At 34.7% G+C, this 17,325-nt stretch overlaps 1 protein-coding gene across 3 annotated transcripts; it reads right to left on the bottom strand.

Moving 5' to 3' along the window:
• Nucleotides 1-223: 223 nt before the first annotated feature.
• On the bottom strand, nucleotides 224-17,164 carry LOC107893900 (pentatricopeptide repeat-containing protein MRL1, chloroplastic). 3 transcript variants are annotated; one of them, XM_016819044.2, is made up of 20 exons: nucleotides 16,680-17,090; nucleotides 16,029-16,275; nucleotides 15,543-15,929; nucleotides 15,147-15,378; nucleotides 14,859-14,922; nucleotides 14,611-14,755; nucleotides 14,384-14,499; nucleotides 13,901-14,029; nucleotides 13,627-13,800; nucleotides 13,379-13,543; nucleotides 12,279-12,419; nucleotides 11,894-11,993; nucleotides 10,542-10,650; nucleotides 10,326-10,417; nucleotides 2,779-2,869; nucleotides 2,194-2,425; nucleotides 2,010-2,102; nucleotides 1,465-1,513; nucleotides 1,081-1,174; nucleotides 224-734 (listed from the first exon to the last, which is right to left on the bottom strand). In XM_016819044.2, the coding sequence occupies exons 1-20, from the start codon at nucleotides 17,004-17,006 to the stop codon at nucleotides 500-502; spliced, it is 3,222 nt and encodes a 1,073-aa protein (XP_016674533.1). In that variant the 5' UTR covers nucleotides 17,007-17,090; the 3' UTR covers nucleotides 224-499. The 3 variants fall into 3 exon arrangements, with proteins under 3 accessions (XP_016674533.1, XP_016674532.1, XP_040942081.1); XM_016819043.2 differs by having other exon boundaries at nucleotides 15,543-16,275; nucleotides 16,680-17,164; XM_041086147.1 differs by lacking the exon at nucleotides 16,680-17,090 and adding an exon at nucleotides 16,400-16,632 and having other exon boundaries at nucleotides 15,543-16,275.
• Nucleotides 17,165-17,325: the final 161 nt, after the last annotated feature.

The following is a 17,325-nucleotide window of genomic DNA, read 5'->3' as shown; positions in this document are numbered from 1 at the left end:
TCACTTACTCAAAAATTTATCAAGTTCAAGAACTAAATGTTTATTTTATCTCTATTATTATTGGGGCACACTTACTCAAAATATATTCACCCTTTTGCTTTTCTGTTTTTCCCCATTATATGTTGTAGAGTATTAAGTAGTATACGATGCCATACATAACCTAATGTAATAACCCTCGTACAGATTCTTATGAACCAAAAATCAGTATAGACAGAGAAGGCTCGCTCAGAATCAACTAGCATTTATCACCCAATCATTTGTTATGCTTCAAGAAAAGGAAATTAAAATACAACCCCACCTACCATCCTCTTTACACAAAATGACTGAGATCAAATTCTCTATATTTCTTCCCATCCACTACTCAGCTATTCTAGTTAGTGGAAGAAGAGAGCTTTCTGACTCTTGAATTCCAAAGTAGCAAGCAGAAGAAATTCAGGGGCATGAAGTAGAAGTCCTTGATTAAATTGCTAAAAGGGCATCAGTTCTGAAGATTCTACTCTTAATGCAAAGACAGATTGCCAGTTCGAATGTTGCGTTGCTGGTGCGAGATTCCTTTTCCCAGTCGCAATTGGGAAGCGTTCCACTCACCTGGTTTTCCAGTGAACGGAGAAGCGAGTTTTGGTTGAAACCATTTTCTTAGTGCAAGGCCATTGATTCTGATTTTTCCATAGGATTCATTCCCTTGGTATGGTAGTTTAATCCTTCTCAATAGCGCTGCAATTGCCTGGCCCATCCTGTCCAACAAAATTAATTGACATAAGAAATCACCATTCATTCATGAACCAAAATTGACTAAATAAGAGAGATTTTTCCAAATATATTCTCATCGCATGAAATATACTGATAACCTTAATTTCTGCTGCAAAAAAAACTATTAAATGGTCTATATCTTTTGTTCTGTTGGGAAATTCTTTTGTGTTCTTTAATTTTAACCAAAATCTATTTCTAAACCGCTAAATTATTAACAAATGATAAAGTACTAAACATGTCTACCGCTGATTATAGTAATGCCTCCTATTAAATGCTTGGGGGATGTGGTACGAGTGTGTGAGGGTTTATTCAAGTAAAAGATCCTCTAACCTTCCGGCAACATTAATTGATTTCTCTCCTCCAGATGTCAAGATTTGTGCCTTCTCCAAGGGCAATAAGATGGATATGCTAGGTAATTTTGCACCTACACAAAGATCAGTGTACCAAGAATACCAACAAAAGTTAGTAATGCAACTATGCAATTAATCCTATTACATACAAACATTATCCAATTAAATAGGTTGTTCTGTCATTTGATTATCAGTATCACAAGTAACAATCCATCCTAATCTTAAAACAGACATGTATATTAACACTTAACAGTCTTCTACTAAAAGACTCAGAGTTCCGGCAACCTCATGAACTAGGGATTTATTTCAGGCAAGGCAAATCCCAGAGTATACGATAAAAGAAAAGGAAAGGAGATCATATTACCAGCAGCAAGCCGATGCTTGAGTCCTTTCAGTATAGTTAAGAGATAAACCTGACCAAATTGTCCTCAAGAATTAGTAATATTAGATTCTTAACTAGAGCATAATGTACTTTGCTCAAATTAACCAAAAATGATATAAAAATTGTTGAGCTTTACAAAATTTTCACATTTTATTCATGTTTTTGTACATTGCAACTAATAAATACATCTTTTTGATTATATGGTAACATACCATGTGGGAATTTGGAACAAAAATGATTAAATTCAAGAGAGAGAAAATAAGCAAGGAAGGGGAGGAAAACAGAAACTGTCTTAGGTTAATCAAATTCAAGTTGTTATGAAGTCAAAATTCTATATACACCACCAAAGGAAATTATAAAGACCAAGCAGTTCAAGCATTCATATTCTCAATGAACTACAGGAAAATGCTTCCAATTGCCAGTGCACTCTCAAAAGGAAGCAGTTAGCCTCAATGTAGTTAAAGATAAACTTCTTAATGACGCGGAATTTTTTATAACATTGCATCATAGGAGAGAGATTCACATACCTCCGCTGTATTAATTTGCAACTCTCTTGCATCTACGACAATAGGACTTTCTTTGAAGGATACACATGGAACAATCCCAAAAGAAGCAGCCTCCTACAAAAAGGGTAATACAAAGCATTGGATAACACAATTTCCAAATATTGAGCATAAAGAACAGGGGAATTACAGTTTGAGCATTATTTACCTCAAGTAACGAAAAAGAACGAGGATCATATTCACCAAATCCATCTATCAATGAACCAAGGCTAGAGCTCCTTGATGGATCAGCAATAACTTCAAGGTTCTCAACAAGTCTACTTCTCAAAGAATCATCACGAGGGAGCTGCAAACATCCTAAAATTTTTGAAACAACTTCCATGGTTGGTACTGTACCAGCATCAATAGTTTCACGGTAGACTGTCAGGGCTACTGACGTCCTAAAAAACAAGTGAGAAACCAACTTTAGTTATCACCAAAATTTTTAGTAGCTTTCCAGTAAATATAGAAAGTGGAAATCAGTCTCTTTCAATCAAAACAATTTTTTTACTTATTGAGCATGAAGTTGGAAAATTAGCCCAACTCCACCATTCAGGTATCACTTACAAAATAACTCAAAGCTAACACAACCAAAGTAGGAAGTATAGTATCCCCTTAAATGTATGATAAGGGGAATGATTACAACCCTTCCCAAACAAAGAAAAAAAATTGGCAATTCTTCAGAATCTCTATTAAGATCAATCACGACGGGTTCAATTAACAAATCCTTTCACTTGTCAAAGGAATCATGTACCATTTGTTTTCAATATGTGGTCGTCCTGAATTAAAAGACAGAACAGGCTCACCAACCGCACAAGCTTTCACAAACCTTCGCAAGCACATGCCTACAAAGAGAAATATTTTAAGGGTTATTATAAGGTCATTGAAGACTGTGTGCGCATGTGCTTGTGCCTGTGTATTCATTATAAAATTATCTTCAAATACAAAAAGCATAAACATCTATAAAATCAATTCTTTTTCAAATAATATGGCACGGACATGAAGCTAAAATCCAGTATTTGAATGGTAAAGATATTTTTTTTCATAACTTAAAACCACCAGATTGTATTAGTCCCAAAAGATGAACTTACTATAGGAGACAGTCAAATTAATCTTAAGGGGATGGAGAGGAAAAAGAGCATAAGACCTACTTGTATTGGAAAGCATAATAGTGAGGTAAGAGTCATATGGAAGGTAATTGATAACTCTAGGACATAAAGTTATTTTATTACTTTTAAGCTTATATTTCAATCAAGATAAGAGTGGTTTAGAGTGTTTTTGTAGTTATTTTGATTATATTTATGTTAAATAGTTTATTTTTAAAGCTTTCATTTTAATAATGTATTTCTTCCGGGTGAGATACCGAAAATGTGAATGTTTTGTCTTTTAAGGTGGCTAGTAGAACATCGAAAATGTGGAGAAAAGAAAATGTTAAATTTTAACATCTAAAACTCCAATGTTGTAGCAAAGCTGTGGCATCAAGTCTGACAGGAACAGATTGGAGATCCCACATTTAAAGAACACCACATCAACTCTTGGACTTAACCCATTTCTTAGTCAATAGCTAATGATGACTGAGAGTTAGAAAAAATTAGGCATTGTAAAATTTGAATGGCCCAAGTACTCTCAAGAGAACAAAACAAAAGAATAGAAAAGGTAGAGGAAGCGATCCAAGGGGAGGTGACCTAGCTCCTACCATATTTTGGGGATATAAATAACTCATTTCAGAACAAAAAGAAAAAGAGCAGCTTGGTACAAGCCTAGAACACCCATTTTTAGAAGAATAGAAGCTAGAAAAGAAGAAGATAAGAAGAGGAAGAAAGAGACGAACCAATCAAGGGGAATCACATTATTTGACTTGAAATCTCTTTACTATTCACTTTATATTTTGTTTTTTTCTTATTTGTATCTTGAGCCTTTTAATTGTTTTTAATTTGATATTTATGGGCTAAACATTATTTAGCTAGGATAATAATGGAACCTTAATATGAGATTACTAGTACTTTGCTAGGGATGTTTTAATGCAATATGAGGTTTATCCATTCAAATGTTCATGTTTATTGCTCGCTATTTTCTGATCAACATTAGTGGATAATTGAATTTATTATTAATTCTGAAAAGATTGTAATTAATGGACTTACAATTTGAATGGTGCAAGTTTAATTTGTAATGATATAGACATATATTTTTACATTGCATAATCTTGTAAGAATGGTGGTTGAAAATATTTTATTGACGTTAAATTAACATAGAAATATGTTGGTTCAATTAAAGGATTGAAGCATAATGATTTCGAGAGAAACTTATAAGCTGTTGGATTCTGGATTAATAAATTGTCATATTGCCATAGCATCACTGCAGCAGCATTATCATTAGTTGCATATTATGGGGAATTAATTATTCTAGCTTATCATTTTATCATTGTCAATTTGTGTTACTCTTCCTAAATTGCCTTGAATATTTTTATATTTTTAACCAAATTTGATTTTCCTTTCCAAGTGTCATTAGATAATTTTGCAATTTATGTTTTAAAATCAGTTTCCATGGAGATGATACCTCTAGTATTCACTACAAAATTACCTCTAGTATTCACTAAGATATTACTTGTTAGCAATTGTGTACACTTGGACCTCCGTCTTCTAGTAATTTGTTTATTTTGGTGGTTGTCAATTATGTTTCTAGATGGGTGAAGGTCGCTGCTTATCCGACAAATGATTCTAAAGTGGTCATGCCTTTCTTGCACAAGCATGTGTTCACACATTTTGGAACTCTGAGGGTTATCGTAAGTGATTAGGGGACTTGTTTTGTAAATATGTTGCTGACCGAGTTATTGGAAAAATATATTGTGAAACACAAGGTAGCTACTCCTTGTCATCCTCAAACCAATGGGCAAGCAGAGTTGTCTAATAGAGAAATAAAGGGTATTCAAGAGAAGGTGGTGCATCCAAACTGCAAGATTTGTCCAAAAGGTTAGGTGATGTTTTTTGGGCCTATCGAACAACATTTAAAACCCCCTTGGGCATGTCCCCCTATCGTTTAGTGTTCAGGAAAACATGTCACCTCCGGTGGAGCTTGAGGATAGAGCTTATTGGGCTCTCCAGCAACTTAATCTCGATTGAAACTTGTTGGAGAGAAGCAAATGCTGTAACTTGATGAACTAGAGGAGATGAGAATGTTCTCCTATGAGAATGCTAAGATATATAAAGAAGAGACAAAAAAAATGACATGACAAGCACATCCAATCTCGGGTATTTGAGGAAGCACAACAAGTTCTATTGTTCAATTCTAGACTGAAGGCTATTCCCCGGGAAACTCAAGTCTTGATGGTCAGGGACATTCACTGTTATCAAGGTGTTTTCGGACAGAGTGGTTGAGTTGCGTGATAATAAAGAAGGTGCATTCAAGGTTAACAGACAAAGATTGAAGCATTATTAGGGTGGTGAGGTTGAGAGAAATAAGACCTTTCTCACTTTACTCGATTCTTGACATTTCCATGTTGAGAGATTGTTGTGTTTAGAACTAATTTTTTTGAGCAGCCGAAAAGTATATATATACATATATAAATATCATAATGTGTGTTTTATGTGGTGTGCTTCTTTTCATTCTACTCTTCACTACTAGTGTCTATGGATTTGATCATGTTTATCTTTATTGTAGTGGTGCAACAGGGGCTGAGGAATGAAATGATAGAACAAGGTAGAGGGCTGAATGGTAATGCTGGCAAAATGCTGCTGCAATAGAGATAACTCAAGGTTGGGGCACTTACTTTGAAACAACAATGAATGGCGTGTTTTACACAAGGTTACATAAAGGGGTTTCAAATCCCTAAATTCAATTTTTCAGGCCACTTAACCATTCTCAACCCCGTTTATCACAGTTGCATCTCTGCAATCCATAATCATGCACTCTACTTAGGAACCGCACCTAATTTTGCCCAGGACCTAGTGTCAACAATGTCGCGCTACACAACCACATCTCTCCAATTTCACATCGGTAATACTTGTGATTCTCCTTCGTGGCTTCTTCAAATTCAGTACATGGTTAAAGAAATATCGATATGGGTATTTTACTTGCATTGATTTGGGTATAATTGTTGAATTGTTCACTAGTGCATTCGGGTATCTCCAGTAGCATTTGAGATTTTTGTCGAATTTTAGGGTTGACTTTCAAGTTAGATTGTTGGTATCCATTGGCTACTGTCCAGAAAATATTTTTGCAAATTTTAGTAGTTACGAGAAATGCCTCGCACAAGGAAGGGTGTTGTCGACCATGTTGATAGCTTTTGAACATTTCACACTAATGCAGCTAGGGAACTCTTTCACAAAATCTTCAAGTATCAACCCATGTTACAGATAAGGGGTTCATTTTTTCTAGCACCAATGCCAATGTAGTGCCTCCATACGTGCGAAAATCGATTGATGAATTTCAGTGGCAGCGCCTCTGTGATATTCGACAATCCCCTGATGTCGAGGTAGTCAACGAATTCTATGCTAATCTTACACCGACCACCTCCACCGAAGTCATTGTGTCGGATTCTTCAGTAACTTTAATGTCTGAAACCATTAATGCACTCTTTGAGTTACCTAACATTGAAGATGATGGCTATTCAGCTATGCTTCAGGATGTTGAGTGGGAATTACTCCAAGAAGTGTTGCATGCGTTCACTATTCCTAAGACTCAATGGATGATTTCTCTGCATGGCAGTCATTCATGTCAACGGGAATTTCTGATTCCAGTTGCAAAAGTGTGGTGCTACTTCTTGCGGTTCAGTCTTATGCCAAGCTCACATGGTTCCACCATCTCGATGGAGTGCATGTTCCTCCTCTATGCTATTTTGATGGAGTGCTCTATTAATATCAGCAAACTTATTGTCAAGGAGATTCGGGATTGTTCTGTTAAGCGTGTGCGGTGTGCCTTCTTTCCCTCTCTTATCACTAAGCTTTGTAAAAAAGTTAGTATACCTATGTGAATGTCCACCAAGGAGCATTATACAAAAGGCCGCATCACTTCAGTTGATATTGAGAAAGTTCTAGGAGAAGAATCTCAACCTCCACGATTAGGGCCATCTATCAAACCAGCAGCGAACAATCCAATGACACATAACCTTGCATCTAGCAGTGCCACTCCAACAATTCATGCCTCACTAATGAACATGATGTAGCGACAAGAAGAAGCTTATTGGGCATATGCTAAAGTCCGTGATGATTCTATATGTCGTGACTTTGACAAAGCTTTCCACAGGCCTTTTGATTTCTTACCTCACTTTCCGGAGCATATAATTGAACCATGGAACCCTACTACTAGCGAAGAGTAGGAAGGGCCCGACACCAACACCGACGGTGACAGTCATCAGTAAAAGTTGAGGGATTTTTCTTTTTTCTCTTTCGTTATTTGTAATTCTTTCGTTGTTTTTACTGAGTATTGGTTGGCTGTTTTTGTTAATATTTCTTTTGCTATTTTTTATTTGTGTAGCAATGAGAACATAGCTTTCCTTTAAGTTAGGGGGCAGTATGTTTAAGTTGTTTATGTTTTAATTTATCTTATTTTCTTATGTTATAGGATGTTATTTTAAGATTATAGTGTTTACATGGAGTCTAGGTTGTAATGGAATCAACTTTTTACTTTGGTTTTTGTTCAGTAAGAGAGCTCAATGAAGAAATTTTTTTTTTGCATAATAATGATAACTCTTGTGTATGAGTGAGCCTTTAGTACTTAAAGTTTTTGATCTTAACTGAATTGTGGTGTGAGTTTAACCATGAAATTTTAATTGCTTAGAAAGATCTAAGTATGCATGAAGGTTTAAGTTTTTAGAATTAGCTTGATAATTCCCTTGAGGCAAAATCCTATAAGGCTTAGCGATTTAGAGAGGATTTAAGCAATTTTGTTGGACCGTTTGAGCCTTTTCAAATATACCTTGTTGATTATTATCCCTAGAAACCCAATTTGAGCTTAATGGTCTATTTTTATTGACTTAACCATACATTAAGTAACTATTTTCTTTTTTAGTATTTCTCTTTATTTTCTACCAAATCTTAGACTTAGTTTGTCTTGGACATTATCTTGCTAAAGTTTGGGGGAATTTAGAGGGGTATCTTTTTCTCATTAAATGTTCCTAATGTTAAATCATATGCAATTGTATGCTCAAATTTATCTCAGCCATGACTAATTTTTAAATATCTTCAATTATTAAAAAAATTTGTGTATAGTTTGTATTGTAATGTTACTGATGAGCATATAGTTGTAATTGAGAAAATTGAAAAACTAAATTTGGATAACTTTGAGGGATATCTCCATTTGTAAAGGGTTAATGCATTATTATTCATTAGGTCCATGGCAAGCTAAGTTTTAAGGTTTTTAGCCTATAAATTTTTAGTTTAATCCATACATTGAACCTAGCCACATTGCAACCATGTGAAGACCTATTGATCTAGATCACTATGCCAACTACATCAATGGAGAGGGGTTATTGAGTTCAACTTATGAAAACATAAACTTAACCTCAGGATTGTTGCTTAGGTTAATTCAGAAAATAGAGATTGATTGAGAACAATTCACACACTCACAGGGAAAGCATTCAAATCATGACTTTGTTAACATTTTAATACTTAAGGAATTCGGCTTATAAGTGCACATGAGTTAGACATTTGAAAAAATCACTATTGCATGACCATTTGGAGAGTTAATTCTAATTAGCTAGTCTTGTTTGTTTTGTTTTTGAGTCTTTGTGTGTTTCTTATGTCATTTGTTGTTTGGCTCATGTCTCCTAGGTTAGATAGTGTCATCACTCAGGACGAGTAATTAATTAAATTTGGTGTGTGATAACTTTAGGATATAAAGTTGTTTTATTACTTTTAAGCTTATACTTCAACCAAGATAATAGTGGTTTAAAGTGTTTTTGTAGTTATTTTAATTATGTTTATGTTAAATAGTTAATTTTTGAAGTTTTTATTTTAATAATGTATTTCTGCCAAATGAGATACTGAAAATGTGAATTTTTGTCCTTTAAGGTGGCTAGTAGAACATTGAAAATGTGGAGAAAAGAAATGTTAAATTTTAACATCTAAAACACCAATGCTGTAGCAAAGCCGTGGCATCAAGTCTGACGAGAACAGATTGGAGATCCCACATTTAAAGAACACCACATCAACTCTTGGACTTAACCCATTTCTTACTTAATAGCTAATGATGACTGAGAGTTAGAAAAAATTAGGCATTGTAAAATTTGAGTGGCCCAAGTACTCTCAAGAGAACAAAACAAAAGAATAGAAAAGGTAAAGGAGGAAAAGATCCAAGGGGAGGTGACCTACCTCCTACCAGCTTTTGGGGATATAAATACCTCATTTCAGAACAAAAAAAAAAAGAGCAGCTTGGTACAAGCTGAGAACACCCATTTTTAGAAGAATAGAAGCTAGAAAAGAAGAAAATAAGAAGAGGAAGAAAGAGACGAACCAATTGAGGGGAATCACATTATTTGACTTGAAATCTCTTTATTATTCACTTTATATTTTGTTTTTTTCTTATTTGTATCTTGAGCCATGGCTGGATTTATTTTAATTGTTTTTAATTTGATATTTATGGGCTAAAAGTTATTTAACTAGGATAATTATGGAACCTTAATATGAGATTATTGGTACTTTGATAGGGATGTTTAATGCAATATGAGGTTTATCCATTCAAATGTTCTTCATGTTTAATGCTAGCTATTGCCTGATCAACATTAGTGGGTAGTTGAGTTTATTACTAATTCAGAAAAGACTGTAATTAATGGACTTAAAATTTGAATGGTGCATGTTTAATTTCTTTGATTTTAAATTTGTAATGATATAGACATATATTGTTACATTGCATAATCTTGTAAGAATGGTGGTTGAAAATATATTATTGACATTAAATTAGCATAGATATATGGATCGAGACATAGTGATTTCGAGAGAAACCTATCAACTGTTGGATTCTGGATTAACAAATTGTCATATTGCCATAGCATCACTGCAGCATCGTTTCCAATAGTTGCATATTAGGGGGAATTAATTATTCTATCCTATCATTTCATCATTTTCAATTTGTGTTACTGTTCTTAAATTGCCTTGAAATTTTTTATGTTTTTAATCAAATTTGATTTTCCTTTCCAAGTGTCATTTGTTAATTTTGCAATTTATATTTTAAAATCAGTACCTGTGGAGACAATACCTCTAGTATTCACTACTATATTACTTGCTAGCAATTGTGTACATTTGCACATCATACAAAAATTAGCACAGTAATATCATAGAACTATTGCAGCACAGAGTTTAAGCTTACCAATTATGCATCTGGACGTAACAAGGTTAGGTGCAATCCCATCATCTCTTGCCTTAGAGAGGAGCATGAGGCCTACTTCAAGATCGTCATTTCTGTTAAGGACAAGTGACCAAAGAAAACAGGAGTTAATGCACTAAACTTAAGAGGTTGTAGGATGAAAGCATACATATATAGTTGATGTGTCATCAATATTACCAGACTCCAATGTGCACTTACCTTTCACTTGCCACCAAAAGTATGGAGTATGTGATAGTATTTGGGCTCAATCCTGACTCCTCCATCTCTGACAAAACTTCCATGGCCTTAGGCAGTTGATTTGCTTCACCTGTATATAAGACTAACAGTATCATTCTGTACTCCAATATCATTAATAGTTATTATGTTTAGATAAAGCATGTTTATATCATAATTTAAGATTATCAGTGCCCCGAGCCTTTAACCTAACCCTTTAAAGGGTTAAATGAGATTCATCTTTTAAGAAAAAGAGCATAAAATAATATATACACTATTTATTAATTTAAAAAACTCACTTACCCTATACTTGGTTAGATAGTTTCATTGACCTCTAATACAATTTAACAACTTATTTGTTTCAAAGAGAGAAAAGCCCCACAACCAATAAATAAATCAATCATGAACCAAAATAATCTAGTTATGAAAACTATCAAGTCATTGGCATATCGTACACAGTTACAGAAATAAAGGATTACCTCAAAACCAGAGTGCCCATATTATATATGTTGCACCACAAGGATATAAATTTTTCCATACAGACCAAAAAGTATATACCCATCTTTCACCACTCCTCACATATTCTTCTTTTTTTAAATTAAAACTATAAGGTTCATTAAAATTCAGCATTACAGACTTCCATTCCAGGATATAATGTTCAAAACCTTTAAAGCCAAAAGTCCACAATAATCTAAGCAATTGATACAGAAATTGGAACCTTCACAGCTAGATGGCCATGGAAATTGCCTTCTCTCATCTAGTAATTTATTCTAACATTATGTTTAATCCTAGAAATTCTTCTACATCATTTTTGCTCTGTTTCAGCCTTAAGGATATCTTAAAACAGAAAAGCACTTGGAATAAGATTTTAAGATATCTGCAAGTGTGTTTCAAAAATATTTGAGTCTCAAACATATATAACATGACCACATAAAGCCATGTCCAACCTCACAAATATCCTATAAAAATGATGCATTTCATCAAGTTATCAAGATGGTGAGTCAGTTCGATACATACGCCTACAGATAACATGTCATCACACATAATAATCAATCCAAAGTTCCAACCATCTTTTTAAGCCTGTAATATATGAACCTAAAAGGCTGGACAGCTCATGTACTCTTCACATCTGGAAGCATCTCTTCATTATCATAAAACTAGTTAAGGGAAAACTAGGACGAGGAAATGCAATTATATTTTCCAAACAGCACATTGGAATCCAAAAAGCAATCAGACTATTGAATAGTAAAGTACGCTAGCAAATAATAATAATAATAAGAAGAAGAAGAAGAAGAAGAAGAAGAAGAAGAAGAAGAAGAAGAAATAGATAGTCTTACACAAGGAAGTAATTAAAGCATTAACCGTAGAAACTGTTAACTTCAGTTTAAGAGCCTTTATATTCTCATACAACTCCAGCGCCTTTTGCCAGTTTCTAGCCTGAAATAAATCAGAAAAAACTAATATTGTCATGACAGTATAGATGGCATTAAAAATTTTGCATGCAAGTCAATTTCAATGACAAACCCCATGCAGCATGTGCATGCCTGGGCTAAGAAATACAAAATTCGAATGATTCAGCAAGTGCCTATTTTGGAACAGGAAAAAACTCTTAAACATCATGCAAGTCCAAAAATGCATCCATTAATAATGTACTTATTAGTACATTGCATACAGTAATATGATAAATCAACTTTCAAAACAAGACTGCCTAACTGGACTTACATTGCTGCAGGCCCCCATTAATGAACTATATGACACAATTCCACTATTTATCCCATGATTCTTTGCTTCCTGTAGCAATTCGAAAGCAGCATCCAGCTTTCCCGCATGCCCAGCGACATCTATTAATGCACTGATAAATACCTGCATTAAAGTAAACTTATTATCACCAAAAGAAACAAGAAAGAGTGCAATCAAGATAAAGTTGACAACAAAAATTAATGTCCAAAGAAAACAACAATCACAAATGATCTGAAATCAAGGACATGGCAACCTACATGCAAAATTTTAGTGAACGTCAGACCATTTAAAAGTCTTACAACATTAGTCATAGGAGCTGCTAGTTTATCTTGGAACAAGAATGTGCCAAATACAGTCAAGGGCATTGCAATCATTTTCTTTATGCATAAAGGTAAGTGATGACCAATTACATTCTGTAGCTCAGTTTTGCAGACCGAAATCTGGTTTAAATTATAACTGAAATACTAAATCTGGACATAAAGAGGCTTTGAGAGAAAGCTGATTCCTATGGAGTGCGACATATTTGCATTTATGTGTCACAAGCATTTTGAAAAGCTCAAGACTTGAAAGACTATACATGATTTAACTCTCAAACAAGAGACTTGCAAACTCAAAACTAGGACCAGAATGAGTATTTCAACAGTAAACACTCCCCTCCCAACCTTAAACACTATTTCCCATTTTCACAAGGAGGGGGGACCCAAAAGATAAAAAAAGGGCAAAAGGGAAGAAGGAGAAAACAAAAGGAAGAGAAGCAAGAAGATTCAGGAGCTTAATTTTATGATAAATTTTATTTTATAATATTTAGTTTTAAGTATTAGACACAGCTAGTATTATTATTTCTCGGGGGTTAAGTCTAGGATTAATAATAAAACTTTATTTGCAAGAAAGTTTAATAACTTTGCTTGCAAGAAAGCCTATTTATATATATAACTGTAGCAGACTTACAAAAAACAACTTTCCTGATTATTATCTTTGAAGTTAATAAAGAAACCTAGAGGTTTTTTTGTAACCCTAAGTTTTATAGACTTCCATCTTCTTTCTTACTATGCTGTTGTTTTCTCCCTTAAACCACATCATACCTCATCAGGAGCTATGCCTTTCTTTTTCATGTCATTATAGACACCGCAAGCAAACTCCCATTCTCCAGTCTGGCTGCAACAATTAACGGCAATTGTATAAACTTCGGGAGTGCCCCTAATGTTGAATTTATGCATCATCTTATATACTTCCCGTGCCCGCTCAACCTGTAAGCAATACATTATGCTGAGACAATCATTACAGAAATAAAGGAAAGAATAGAAAATATGACGAGAATCAGTATGCACACCTGACCAGCATTTGAACATGCCTTTATCAATGCACCAACAGTTATGTGATCAGGATCTATAGGCTGTGTTTCAGCCATCATTTCTGCCAACACATCAAAAGCACGATCCACTGCTCCAGATTGACCACATGCAGTAATAAGTGCATTGAATACAACCCGGTCTGGCTTTACATTCTACTGCATATATTGCTTTAATCAGTGCAAAAAAATATATACATGTGATAAAATAACTTATAAATAAATAAGAGCAAAGAATCTTTTTTCATAACAATACCTTAGATCTCATTATTCCATAAGCACCAAATGCCTTGGGCACTTGCCCAGCTCTGGCACAACCATCAATCAGAGCTCCATATGTATTCACATTAGGTTCCACTCCAGAATTAACCATCTCATGAAACACCTAAGTGTCAGATTAAAAATCAGGTTACTAGTAAATGTAATTTAAAAACCAATAAGCATCAAATGTTTATCAGTTATATTTGGTCATCATGTGATATGCAATGGAAATTTGAAGATACCATTTCTAGAAGTTTGCACTCCAAGAAACATGTAGAAATATAGAAAAGGAAGCTATTTGTACAGAAATTTCAATTTTAAATTTCCAAAACAGAAAAAGATCATACAATGAATTTCTTTTTGTTACATGTAAATCAATTTGAGAGGGAAAGCAAAATGAGAATGCAAACTGTTGCAACAAGACCTAAACAGTAAAAGTCCTGTCAGTACCAAGAAAAGTTACAAGAAGTTGCCATACCTCAAACATTGTATCAACCTTTCCACTTTTGGCACATGTAGATATTAATGTAGTGTATAGTATACAATCAGCTTGGAACCCAGCTTCCTGGACAAGCCGTAAAACTTGGAAGGCTCCTAAATTTTGCAAAGACAAATTAGATATTCAAAGCATATTGGAACAAAAGTATCCTGTGCAAACTGAGTGTTTATAAGCAACAAACACTTCGACAAACATAATGGACTCACCCTCTGAATCTTTAGAACATCCACATACAGACATCAGCATATTAAATGTACTCAATGTTGGATTTGCAATCAGCTTTGTGAAGCGGAAAGCTTCTTTTACAGCCTTTTGCTTACTGCAGATTTTGAAAAACTTTGCATGATAAACCTGAAACCAAAGAATTTGATACTCTCATATAAGAGAATAACATTAATACCAGTCCTTCTTACTCTGGAAAAATCAAAGAAATATATCTAATCACTGGCCCTACCTTATCCATATCCAGTAAACCTTTTTGTTCCATATCTTCAAGCAAATCAACACAGTCACTTAACCTAATATGAATCAAAGATGATGTCAAGAGGTGCAAATAAACATAAAAGAAGGTTTCAAGAGCTGCCATCATGAAATTAAAATCTCTCAATCTCTAATAGTAAAAATGATGAATTTCGCTTAAGTTCTAGTTCATTTTAAAGACAAGCTTTTGATATGATATTAAATTAGTCTTTAACAAAGGGAGCAAATAAGGTTTCTGAACATGAAGACAATGGCAAGTTACCTTCCACATCTTAGTAAACAATTGTAATAACTCAAATACTCTTCGGGATGGAGATTGTCATTAGCAAGCTCCCCATTTGGGAAGGGAAACTGGGCCAACTTTGTATCCTTCTCCTGAATCAAGTGTTTTTTTCCCTTGTCTCTTGGAGATTCCATACCCCTTCCCACGTCTTTTCTTTTGTGAGAAAAGCCCCCTTGGAAATTTGCCTGAGTTACTTTTCCTTCAACCATATCTGGATAAGAAGTGCCCTTTAAACAATGTTAGTAACCAGGGAAGCCAAAAAGCAGGACTAACTGCTGAAATATGGATCAAAATAAAGAAAAGAGAGATGTTAATGCTAACTACAACATACATTAAAATGGGATCATAATGACAGATGTCTTTTTTTGGCATAACCTGCTGTTTGGAGAGAATTCTTTGCTGATAATGCATCTTTGTTTAGTTCACTGTTCGGCTTCAGCTTCAGTGAAGAAAACTTATTGCTATTTGAAGAGAGAACATGAGAAGACACTGGTCTTAGAGTCAAGTTTGATGAAGATTTTGCCACCAAGTGATCAGCCTCGTAGAAGGTGTGAAGCTCTTCTCTGCCGGATTCTCTGAATATGTCATAATTTCTAACTTTATCTTCTCCGACAAGGACAACAGCATCTTCTACTAGAACAGAAGAAGCACTAGACTTGGGTTCCACAGCTAGTCTAGGGTAATCAGCTTCAAATTCATTTACTCGTTCTTCCAAATGAAGTCCTGACCTTTGTGTTGCAAAGGTAAGTGGCTGTCCTGCTCCTGATTCAAGCAGCACAGTAGGTTGAAGAGGTAGAACAGTAGTTCCAGATTCTTCAAGAACATCAGAATCATTAGTATTAAATGCAAGAAAATCAGCACCATTTGACTCTGATGCCTTAGACAACGTGGAATCACCATTCACCACAGCAGTTTCTTGCAAAAACACCTCTTTACTTTCAGAAGCATCATTCACTTCCTTCATGTGCTCTGTCAAACCGCCATTTTCTTTTGCAAAAGTATCCCTTTGAAGATCCCCCGCCTCCAAAATCTGATGGTCAGCAGTCTGGATCACCACATCTTTTCCTTGTCGTTGTTGACGTAAGGCAGAACGTGACGAACCAGATACCTGTGCGTGGGCATCATAATCGAAAAAGTTAGTCACGTCTAAAAAAACTCAACTAAATCCAAAGGCAACCCAAATTTCAGAATTTAGTGAATCCTAATATAGAAAGGAAAATCATCAGAATTACCATGACATAAACTGTGCACCCAAGTTAGTTCTGCAACAATTATAATATAAGCATCAAGGAATATAAATTTATGATCAAAAACGTCTTCTGAATGTTTAAACCAACTTTCTCATTTTTAGCTGTGCATTCACAACTCAAAATTTTCAAACCTTCTCGGATAGTTCTTTCCAAAACAACCATAATCCCACGTCCCAACACTTGAATAATGAAAACCAGCTACCCCAATTCAGCAGAACTTTAGCTAAACCAGACTTCAATTCAATCAGTTAAGTAAACTCACCTTTTTTAAAGTCTGACTCTTTCTAAAAAATTGATTATAGAAAGCAAGAGAAAAAGCAGATAAAGCGGTTACACCGATGAGAACGAAAACCAAATTGGAGTCGATAGAAACTCTGGAAACAAAGCGGGGAGGTTGGAGGCGCAGAAAGGTCAAGTTTTTGCGTTTCCTTCGGAGAGAAGAAGCACCTCCGGGAGGCCAGAGGGAGTGAGTGAAACCAAGGAATTGTCGGCTGATTAGAGGACGGGTAGTGGAAGAGGAGAATGGGTAAGAAGGTAGGAAATTTGGGGTTTGGAATTTTGGAGACAAGAAGATTAAGTTGGAATCCATAGAAAGAAGCTCAAAGAAAAAAAAAAGAGAGGATAGAGTGGCAAAAGAGAGAGGAGAGGAGCTTATCGAGTTCAACGAAATGAACGATGTTCAGTTTCAGTTGTTATTAGTGATCCACTACCGGATATTGTTGCTGACGTAGCAAAAAATGTCTCTCCTCTTTTTCTTCAATTAAAATGTTATTTTCAAAGGAAAAGAGAAACTAAAAAAGGTTAATTTCCTAGGTCAAATTCTGCGTTTTTATTCTTCAATTAGATAAATTTTAGTTATTTTATTTTGATTAATTTTAGTTTATGTGGTTAAATTTTGTTATCAGTGA

Source organism: Gossypium hirsutum, chromosome A13 (genome assembly GCF_007990345.1).
Source record: "Gossypium hirsutum isolate 1008001.06 chromosome A13, Gossypium_hirsutum_v2.1, whole genome shotgun sequence".
Lineage (NCBI taxonomy): Eukaryota > Viridiplantae > Streptophyta > Magnoliopsida > Malvales > Malvaceae > Gossypium > Gossypium hirsutum.
This window is presented reverse-complemented; position numbering and strand designations above follow the sequence as displayed.

What these genes read in the sequence shown, in the direction of transcription:
- LOC107893900 (XM_016819043.2), bottom strand. Translation starts at nt 17,006, where the DNA reads ATGGATTCCAACTTAATCTTCTTGTCTCCAAAATTCCAAACCCCAAAT. An exon ending in GTTTACTGGATATGGATAAG is followed by an intron (nt 14,756 to 14,858) that starts GTAGGGCCAGTG and finishes CTTTGGTTTCAG; the next exon opens with GTTTATCATGCAAAGTTTTT. An exon ending in GTTCTTTTTCGTTACTTGAG is followed by an intron (nt 2,103 to 2,193) that starts GTAAATAATGCT and finishes CCCTTTTTGTAG; the next exon opens with GAGGCTGCTTCTTTTGGGAT.